This window comes from Pectinophora gossypiella, unplaced genomic scaffold (genome assembly GCF_024362695.1).
Source record: "Pectinophora gossypiella unplaced genomic scaffold, ilPecGoss1.1 Pgos_31, whole genome shotgun sequence".
Lineage (NCBI taxonomy): Eukaryota > Metazoa > Arthropoda > Insecta > Lepidoptera > Gelechiidae > Pectinophora > Pectinophora gossypiella.
This window is the reverse complement of record NW_026063241.1, coordinates 476,483-487,749: the sequence shown is the minus strand read 5'-3', so window position 1 is coordinate 487,749 and position 11,267 is coordinate 476,483. Positions and strand designations below refer to the sequence as shown.

Genomic DNA, 11,267 nt, shown 5'->3' with positions numbered 1-11,267 from the left:
CTAATTCACGTATAAACAGATGACTGTCATAGCCTGATAAATTATGAAAAAAAATGGGGATGAATTTCGGCAAACGAAAACGAATATTACAGTAAGAATGTGCAGCACCGCGATAGCGACCTGTTAAATGACAGTGGTCCCTAACTTTGTCTTCAAATAACAGTTTGTTACACAAGTAGCAATAATGGGACTTAGAAAAACTTTGCTTTTCTTCATCGGTCAAGGGCAGCATTTTAACAGGATTGTTAAGAATATCATAAATTTTTAATACATCTCTTCTAAGGTATTCGATAAATTTGTCGACGCAATCCTTACCGCGATAGGATACATACCGATTTAAAGAGTTATCGTAAGAGCAAACAACATAGTAACCAAATGCGGAAGGCACATGCTTTTGTAGATTTCGTGTGCACTTGTCCTGCTCTATATTATTATTTGGCTGTAATAAAGACTCGAAATCTGCGTAAATGACAAATGGCATATCCTGCATTCTTTCAAAATGTTTGAACTGTATGATAGAGCCTTGGTCTGGTAAAATGGTTTTGACCCCACTACATACGTGTTTGTCAAGTTTATCTTGGTTGCTAAAGAAGATCATACACTCATCACAAAAAAATATTTTACCGTGATGTTTTGTTATCTGCGTTCTGAGCAATCGACTTAAATGTCTTATCAAACAATAGTGGGACTGAGTTCCGTTTTCTAGTAATAGAAGATTAACATGATATTTTCTTTTTCGTTCAGTCTTGTAGAGCGGACCAACTACTTCGGTTTTGTTTTTTAGAGTAGTTTGGAGACCGTAAATATTGACACTGATCTTTGGATTATTCTTTTGAAATATCTTTATGTCGTTTAAACCGACCGGGAAAGACATATTGCTGGTGTTAAGCACAGTATCAAAGTGAGGATAAGATGATGTTCTGTTTGCATTATTTTTAACAGGAAATAGCGCTGCCATAATGCACCACAAGAAACAAAAGCTATCTCGATTTTGTATGTTAACGCAAGCGCGTCTAAATTTAATGCTTTTAGGTAAATCAATAAATGCAGAACCTCTTAATGGATTATATTTGTTGATGTTAACTTCCAAATATAAATTCCCTACGAAAGACCACTCGCTGTCACGCTCTTGAAATTCATCAATTTTTGTAGAAATTATATGACTAATTTTAGAAAACAATTCATCGAAATCATAGTTTTTATGCAAAACTATGTTTTCTGTAGCGAAAGACTTTGTTTCGGTTGTATTATCATTAGGCAAAGAGAATTCTGCAAAAAAGTCAAAGTTAGTTTTGATAGTATCAAAGGCTTCGCGACGCGCATCTAACAGGGCGCGCAGGCGTCGGCGCAGTGCGCGCAGATACGCAATCGGTGGCCTGGCTCTATACTTTTCTTCATTCTCGCAATGAACCCGGTATGACGCGATACGACTGCGAAATGCGCTGGTTATCTTTTCTATACCTTCACATTCTATAATAGAGCTGTTATTTTTATGCAAAATACTTCGCAAATGAGCGGAAAAAGCTTTACTTTTTATAGATAAATCGCAAACTGAACAATAAACGGACCTGGTAACTTTAGACATCTTGAGGACAATAAGGAGCTATTACAATATAATTTAAAAGTTAAAACTAAACCAAAGAGATGTAACTAAAGAGATGTTTCTCCTTTAAAGTTCAAGATATTTGCTTGTCGAATATTCGAACGGCAGAGTCGCAGCTCAGTTAGTTTGTTAGATAGTTATGTAAATATTAGAAGAAGAAAATATAGTGTGTGTGTATTGATATATTTTCCGTCGTGGGATATCTAACTTTTATTAAGTAAATTATAATGCGCTAATAGAATTCAAAACTATTTATATTATATTTCATAGAACCCTAAAACACATATCTAGCATTAAGTCACTAAAGCAAATTAAGACAATTTTAGAAAAATAAAACATGAAAGTTTAAAATTAAAGTAGTAAATAAGTAAGATGGCATTTAAATGTACGGGTACGTGAATAACCGTGAGAAAGCGAATTTCATTTCTTATTTGCGAAAAAAACACCTTCTTCTGTAAATTGCTTCTTACAGCATCGGACAAATTCTCGTAACGGCACCAGCTCCGGCGCGTCGTTATCTGCTTGATACTTTAAGCTTAAAGTCGCTTTCTCCCACCGGTCCTTCGGCTGTACCTTACGTATGTCTTTGATATTGTAGAGCCTTAGCTCTACAAATAAGTCGCCGGTGAGATCGGCTGTACGGCGCACAACTCCGTCGGCTACTCGCTTGGTGAAGGCCGACTTGATCTGCTCGGTAGCGTTCTTGTAGCGAGCCACGTCGTCGTCGCTGTCGCTTTCCAAGCACCAGCCAGAAGTCTTCTTTAAGGCTTTTTTTGGTGGCGAAGCAGCTCTGCTGCTCGAAGGCTTGCGCTTTGATGCCGTTGATTTCGGCTGCTTTTTCTTCTTGGAACTAAAGAAATAAAAGAAAGGTTTAAATGCTTATCTCAAACTACAAAATGTTTTGTTTCTTACTTAAAAGCAGATAAAAATTAAATTTGCAGCTTTCGCAAAATGAGAAAAAAAATATTTCTAAGTACTTTTGAAATAATCAACAAAACGTGAATTGTGCAAACCTATACGTGTAAGTTTGGTATAGAAAATGATCCACCTTAACAAAATTATAATTCCTATAGCAATAGCCCAGAACTCTCTAACTCATATTGAAATTACTAAGATAAAATATTCACCTCACTGAAGCAGTTGTGTCGTCGTCCGAATCCAGATGTTTGATGTCCGGGTTGCTCCTTCTAGCCCGCTTCTCATACTCAGAGTCCGACCTATCAAGAGAACAAACTAGTTTTAATTTCAATATCATATTTTTTTTAAACACTAAAAATGCACTGGAACACTAAAGAAAAACTGCAATTGAAATTTGAATTTTCATTAGGTCTAAGTTAAAGTAAAATAAACTTAAAATAAGGAAGAAAGTAAAACTTACGAACATTATTTCAACGCAGTGAATCCTCGTTGTGAAGCGTGTGTGAAGTCTTTGCAGCTATGTAGGCAACGAGTTGCAAAGGGCTGAACTTTGAGGATGTCGAGCGTAGATGAGCACGCAGATAAGTACTTAGCACTCGCGAGCGATTCAATCACGTCAAAAAAATATTGTGGTCTGAGTAAGTTCATGGTTTTTAATGATGCAAGTTGCACAACAGCCACCAGGAGTTGACAACATTTTTCTAACCTTAATTACTTACCTCTAGATAAGAGAAAAAACACTAAATTAGAATTTATGTGTTTGCATTAATGTTGATTTTGATTTGAGTTAATCATTAATAGTCGATATAGCGTGGTTTCTAGGATTTGTGCCCGGTTAATGGTAATAGGTTCGTCCTATTACATTAACCTACCCTTCGGGTTATAACTTAGGGCAGAATAGTAAGATTTAACATCAGACAAAATGCCTAGTATTTTTTATTCTCGTCAGGTATGTACGTTGTATTTAATCCTTTTAAAAAGTTTAGCGTGTCTAGAGATATGTTTGTTGTTTAGGATATAATTTATTTTTTATTTGTAACCAATAATTAAACATATCTAGCGAGTAGTGGGTATCTATAACCACCTCTGCATACCCCTTCGGGATACATACGTGATGACAATTTTATACTTATTTAAAATGTTTGTTATTTCTGATTCTTACACAGCAAAATTTGCAAAGTGTGGAAAACAAAAATATCATTTTTCATTTGATAATTATTATTGCTAAGTAATTTGAAACGATACACTTCAATAGGACCGCATTAATTCAATAAAACCGCCGCTGATGGGAACCGAGTACAGTTCACAGAATAGTTCATTTGTATTTTTCAAATCAAATCAATAAATATTTATTCGGACAACAGCAGATTTTTTACTCTAATATTTTTAAAGATTATTTTTGGACTTAACAAAAGATTATAGTGAGGTGAGCAACGTCGTGTATGTACCTAACTAACTATATTGAATATAATATTTTATACCAATTATACGTATAACTACATACATACATAAACTCACGCCCATAATCCCTAATGGGATGGGCAGAGCCACAAGTAATCAAAGACAACTTGCAGCTACAGTTGATACGAAGTCCTAAGATGGATATGGTGAACCTTACAGTGACAGGGGATCAGCATGTAGCCCATAACAATTATTCATCATGTTAGAAAGGACACAATCCCTATGTCGGATTTTACGACATGTACTTCATTTAAGTCATTATCATTTGCGACTTTTGTAAGTAGTTACGTAAATTGCTTCGAAATATTTTGTCAACTGTACACATACACACATAACAAACATCTAACACAATCAGCAAAACAGATAGATAATACGTATACACACAAACAAAGCACATTTAACTTGTCAGCAAAAATGAACGGTCGCTGCATGAGAATAATTATTAGGGATCTGCAAGTCAAAAGTTATTTATGAATCGTCGATGAATAACGTACCTTTCGAAGCCATGAAGTACCATATATTTTCTTTTACCATATAAAAAGAATCATAATAGCCTTTCTTATCGATCGCAGTTATCAACCATGTCAACATATTTTTTGTCAGTGTCAATTCTGAGCACGGTTGCCTTTATTATTTGACCGAGATGACGCAACTTTCTCCTTAAAGGCCAAGCAGGGAGGAGTATAGAAGTGTATTCCTCATATCCAATTATTTTAACATCATAAAACTCGCACAAAATCCATCCACGGGCGATAATTCTCACTTCCAACACACTACCAATTTCGAGAGTCTGCTGCATTGTTATAACCTTGTTTCCAAACAAATGTTCATAATAATCTGAACCCACCTTTTATAATAGTGTCCTTATAAATTTAAAATACTAATAATTAAATATAGTAATATATAATATAAATATAATTTAAGAATACTGTCTACATTATAATACAAATTGTGGCGGTATCATTACTTCATTTCTCCGCTGAACAAGGAGGAAATATCATAATCAAAATCATATCTTACAAAAATGTCTAATCCACATACTTACTTCTTATTTTGAAAATTTACTTTATTCATATTCAGAACCTTCACTTTCTAAACACGTTGCGCTTGTTAGTTAAAGCAAAAACTTGGACACCTATTCTTTACCTACAAGTTTATGATGTCGTTTTGTTTCGGTAAGGACTACAGATGACAATGCGACATAAAAACGATACCGTTCAATCAAATCGTATGACAATGTTTTAGTTCGTGATTCCTGTTCAGAATAAGACTTTTTGATCTACCAGGTTCATAAGTTCAGATAGCAATTTGCGATCATTTGGTTCATAGTGTTGAAACAGTGCACAAGAGTTTTAGATATATCCTTGTTGTCCGTTGCGGTACTTAAGTACACGATGTGGAACAGTACCTGCTGGAAGGTTACTTACCGGGCTAGGCAGAAAATCTGTGTCTAGGTACTAAGTACAGGGATAGCCTCGATGTATCTGTATGCCTACATAGCATTCTTACAGGCATGAGCAACCAGCACAGTACACATCAAAGCTTTGTAAACCTGGAAAAGTACGTGCAACCGGCCTAGATACAGAAAATTTGTTTAGTAGGTTAAACCTAAGGACAATTTGTCTAGATACCAAGTACAGAGACAGAACAGAACAGCCACGACATATCTGGATGCTGTAGCAAGCATGAGCAATCGGCCTAGATAATGTCAAAGCTTAGTAGATCTGAATCTGGAAGGTACGAGCCTCCGGCCTAGACAAAAGCATGTGATTTGGATGTTATAAAAATTATGTTTCAAATACAATAGTGAGATTAGTGTCAAAGTAGCTTGGAACCAGGTTAGTTGATTTTCAATTGCAATCGGTCTCCACAATTTCGAATCAGTTATTGGGCATTCTAAATCATCTTTTTTCGAAATGAAGCGAAACAGCTCGCTCGTCGGGCGAGCGAGCTGTGAGTGAAATTGAGAAAAAAAGATGATTTAGAATGCCCAATAACTACCTACTAATTATATGTAGCTTTGTCAGCTAGTTATTATAATAAGCCTGAAATCGATAAAATAATTGCAACTATATCAAACAAAAATACCTCTAAAAAAGCAGCATGAGTAAAAAGAGTATCGTGGAAGAACTACATAAACCTGCGAGACGGAATTTTCCTCGTCGACCAACAGTTATTAAAGGAATCGATGATTTATGGCAAGCAGACCTTATTGACATGCAAAAATTTTCTCATTATAATAGTGGTTTTAAGTACATACTGGTTGTAATTGATACTTTTTCTAAGTTTTCTTGGGCTATACCAATAAAATCAAAAGCAAAAAATATGATTGTGCAAGCTATGCTAAATATTTTAGATAGTTCTGCACGCACTCCTTCTTTTTTACAAACAGATCAAGGAAAGGAGTTTTTTAACGCTTCTTTCCAAAATTTGATGAAGCAGTATGGTATTAAACATTATTCAACATTTTCTACAAAAAAGGCCTCAATAGTGGAGCGATTGATCAGATCGTTAAAAAGTAAACTGTATAAATATTTTAGCTTAGAAGGCAAATATAAATGGGTGCCGAAAATTTTAGATTTAGCTGTTACATCGTATAACAATAGTGTGCATCGTACTACTAAATTTAAACCGATAGATGTAAATAAGGAAAATGAACACATTATAAAAGAAAACATCCTCAGTTCACAAGTTAAAAGAAAAAAAACAAAAGCAAAATACCAAATTGGTGACCAAGTACGCATTAGCAAGCACAAAAGTGACTTTTATAAAGGGTACACACCGAACTGGTCTACAGAAATATTTAATATAGTGAAAGTTAACAACACTAATCCCATAACCTATCATTTACAAGACAAAAATAAAGAAAATATTCTTGGTTCATTTTACGAATATGAATTACAAAAAACAAAATTTCCAGATGTGTACTTGATTGAAAAGGTTATTAAAAGAAAAGGTAATAAACTTTTTGTAAAATGGTTGGGATTAAATAAAAATGAGAATAGCTGGATTAGCATAAATGATTTGAAATAGGATGTATAAAAGAAAGATAACCGTTATATTGTCTCATTAAATTTCTATCAATGAAAGGAAGTGGTCTTCTAAATAACATAATAAGTAATTTGCCAGTCGAGTTACATTTACCAGGTTATCAATTCTGCGGCCCAGGAACAAAACTAAAGAAAAGATTATTGAGAGGCGATAGAGGAATAAATAAGTTAGATGTGAAACACTAGATTTTTGACTACCTAACGGAGAAGGTAGGTAAATAGGAAATGGTGTTATAGAAATACTGATATCGATATGTTTCAGAAATTTATAAAGTGGTGTTTACCTGAAGGGCACAGCTAGATGTTATAGACCGGTGAGCATGAGACAAAGAAAACTCCCTTGAATTTGTACAATGTATATTTTAAAATATACAGATTTTATTATCCATAGGTAGGTAAAAACCCTATGGAGGGAGACAGGTCGCGCTTTGGTCCGTCAGGTTAATTGTCACTCCGTTACAACCATGGGATATCACTCTGTTTAAAAACACTGTCCGTACACCTGTAGGCACCTCACTTACTCGAGGACCTCCGACTATCAGGCCTACCTGAGGCGTTCCGGAATACCGTACAGGTGATGAGTTGAGGCCGGCTCAGGCCAGGGCGTGCTGGACGATGGCGGCGCAGCGGGCCAACTGTTACGCAGCTGGCGGGCTGCACGTCCACCGGTCAACCTCGCAGACCTTCACCGGGCCTTATCCGGTGTGTTGACAAGAGGAGAGGCGCGGCACATCCACATGCGCGCCGCACAAAGGAAAGCTTCGACGTGCAAACAACCAAGGCAAGCTCCGCCGAAATGAAGCTTGAAATAACTTGCAAACGCAGAAGAAAACAGTAGCAATCTTCATTCACAAAATTTGTTGAAATAGTCTGATCCAATCATAAACTTCTTCTTACATTAAACTAGCAAAACGTTAGACGTTTAAAACGTTAAAACTTTAAAGAAAACAAACCCCATAGGTTCATCCGGGATAGTTGGGCATCGCTCGGATGAAACCTAAACCCACCCACTGGACCTTAGGCGATGGGATTTCAGTGATGTTGCATCTCGGTTAAGTTGTTTATTTAAATCGAGACATCGGCTCTTGATGTCGCCGATAAATCGTGGCTTTTAATTTGCCCACATTATTGTTACGGAAGTGGAGTCTCCGGCGCTCTCGCGACGTCCCCACTTTCCATAACCTGTCTCTCAGCTCAGCCAGCTGTCAGTCTGACACAAGAACCACGAACAAAGTTGCCAAACTAGAAAAAATCTACCAAACCATAAATTCGCCGAATCAACGACAACAATCGATCGACTTGTTTGATCCCAAAATTTAAACAATATAATTATAATATATCAAAAATAAATGTTGCAGATAATTTTATATACCAAATTTTGAAGAAAATAAAATAATCAAAAATATTCGGGCCCATCGATAACCCTGCAGCGCCATCTGTGATTTCCTGCGGGTAAAATATAAAAACGACGTTATATCGCCAGAAACCACAAGATGTCGCTACAAGGCTCGTTGGTCCGAAATGCTTCGTTACAATACCCCCCTACCCACGAGAGGTTTCGAACTGGGTGAGAAACACGGCTGCCCTCAGCCATAGAGCCTGGAGCGCACAACCAGTCTAAATTTAAAAAACTGTCTCTAAAGACGAGACGACAAAACAATTCATAAAAAAAACGTAACGAAGCACAAACCAAACATCTAAACAGCACAACCCTAAGCACAACAATTACCCCGACCTGTTATTCATCACCATTCATTGATCACCTTTCACTTCTTTCATATAGTAGCACCCAGTATCCATTTCACTGGATGTTACCCACATTCATACCCCTGATGAGCTGACGACTCTCATAGTGTCACTCGATACCCCTATTCTAAAGACAAAGACAAAAAACAAAACAACAGTTGTTAGAGGCTTATTTAAGGAGTCACTACCCGCTCCGTCGAAAAGGGAAAAAATTAAACTAAGAGTACCCTAATGAGGTTTCCTATTTTAAAAATTAATTTATAAGGAATGGCTATTATAAAGCCTATAAAAATGTTGTCACGAGCAACATAAAAACTATTTTAAATAGTTGGCTATAATCGCCTAAACAAAAAATATGGAACGCTAAAGTGGGCGTTCATAAAACGCTGCGTTGCAGACGCTAGTGTGTATGGGCCTTATCAGCGCACCATAAACACACTAAAAAAAAAACATTAAACATAACACATTTATAAAATCTTAGTAAATCTAGTGATTTTATAAATCAAAAGACTACTTAAAAAACGTGATCGTTATAAATATAGGTTGTTACTAGGCCACTTACGACACAAGTAAACACACCAAAGTTTTATTAATAAAAAATGTTATGAAGCTAACCATATGAAAAAGAAAAATAATGTAACTTTCTTTATAAATGTAAATTTAAATTGAGCCAAAAACAAAGATCCAAGCCGGTAAAATGTTTTTTAAAAAAAATATGACTAGGGGAACACAGGGCAATTTGGAAATTAAATTTTTAAATCTTTTATATGCCAAGAACCTAAGTTCTTGCCACCAAATGAAACCAAATCGTACACCAAGGGCGATAAAACCTTTTTAATTACGCACTGCTCATATTTTGGGGCAAGTTTCGAGGCTTTAAAATTAGCGGCGTCACTCTGTACGTACGTTTTCCGCCACACTACTTGACCCTCGCGCAAAGTATTAACGTTACGGCGTCGCAGGTTGTAGTACTTCGCGTTCGTCGTGTGAGCCTTCTCGATATTAACCCGAACCTTATTAAAGATATCCTGAAGGACCCCAAATTCACCCGCATACTCGTCCCTTGGCATAGAGATCTCGTATTCCATTTCGTCATTTTTATAAAAAGAACCGTTAATAATTGGTTCCCGGCCATGGACCAAAAAGAAAGGACTGAAACCAGTGGTTTCGTTCACCGCACTATTTATTGCAAATTGCACCTTAAATAAATTAACATCCCATGCCCTATGATCGTCAGCTACATAAGACGAAACAGCTGTCATGACTGTTTTGTTATACCTTTCCACCATGTTAATCTGTGGCGTATACCTAGGCCCGTAGTGAACTCGTGGAATATTGTACTTCTTGAGAAGGCCACTGAATTCTGATCCCGTGAATTGAACCCCATTGTCGGTAATTACGGTTTCAGGAATCCCGTGAGCTAGAAGCACATAATTCTCAAAGTTTTTAGCTACTGCAGCACTAGTCGCTCGACGAAGTGGAAATAACATGGTGTACTTTGAAAAACAGCATGTTACTACTAAAAGGTGCATGTAACCCGAACGTGATCGTGGAAGAGGTCCTACCAAATCTACGGATACAGCTTGAAACGGCCTATAACACTGCTTAGGCTGACCCATGATCCCAGGAGTGAGTTTGGTCCTGTGCTTATAAGCGGAACAAATACTACATTTGTTGACAAAATCAAGCACGTCGCGGTACATTCCTGGCCAGAAATACCTCAAACACAACCTACGGTGCGTTTTAAACACTCCGAGGTGTGCCGAGGTCGGTGGTTCGTGGTTTTCGGACATGACCTGCAGACGGTTTGACTTTGGCACAACAATCTTCCAATCAAACTCCTGAGTCAGGGCATACTTACCCTTGCTGTATCGTAGAAGAGTACCATTTTCGACGCGATAATTGGGATAATTTTTGGGATAAGCCGTACAACCAGAGAAAACCTTACCATACCACTCATCACCGGTTCCTGCATTTGGAGCATCGATGGCATCCACATGCAGCAATCGTGAGAGGGCATCAGGGACGACATTATCCTTCCCTTTTCTGTGCTCAATCGTAAAATTAAATTGGGATAACCTACAACCCCAACGAGCTAAGCGTCCCGTAGGATTCTCTAAATTCATGAACCACCTAAGTGAAGCGTGATCGGTTACGACGGTGAATGGTCTACTACCTAAATATGGTTCAAATTTTTCAACCGCGTACACAACTGCTAACGCCTCCCTTTCGGTAGCACTATAGTTACGTTCGTTTTTGTTAAGGGATCTGCTGATATAAGCGATAGGGCGGTCATGGCCATCAATATTCTGCGCTAACACACCTCCTACGCCAAAATTCGATGCATCGCAGTGAACTGAAAATGGTTTACTAAAATCAGGGCAGGCTAAAATTGGAGCTGAAACTAATGTGTTTTTTAAAGTAACAAAAGCATTTTCTGCGTTTTGGTTCCAAATAAATTTAGTTTTTGAGCTGGTAAGAGCGTGTAA

General features: G+C 37.0%; 1 protein-coding gene across 1 annotated transcript; it reads right to left on the bottom strand.

Annotated features, from left to right (window-relative positions):
• Positions 1-1,577: 1,577 nt before the first annotated feature.
• LOC126380923 (uncharacterized) lies at positions 1,578-3,154 on the bottom strand. The gene is made up of 4 exons (XM_050030492.1): positions 2,986-3,154; positions 2,731-2,820; positions 2,074-2,453; positions 1,578-1,603 (listed from the first exon to the last, which is right to left on the bottom strand). Coding segments are annotated over exons 1-4 (498 nt in total). The 5' UTR covers positions 2,988-3,154.
• Between the last annotated feature and the right edge of the window lie 8,113 nt (positions 3,155-11,267).

What these genes read in the sequence shown, in the direction of transcription:
- LOC126380923 (XM_050030492.1), bottom strand. An exon ending in GACACAACTGCTTCAGTGAG is followed by an intron (nt 2,454 to 2,730) that starts GTGAATATTTTA and finishes TTATTTCTTTAG; the next exon opens with TTCCAAGAAGAAAAAGCAGC. An exon ending in ACGAGAATTTGTCCGATGCT is followed by an intron (nt 1,604 to 2,073) that starts GTAAGAAGCAAT and finishes ATATTGTAATAG; the next exon opens with CTCCTTATTGTCCTCAAGAT.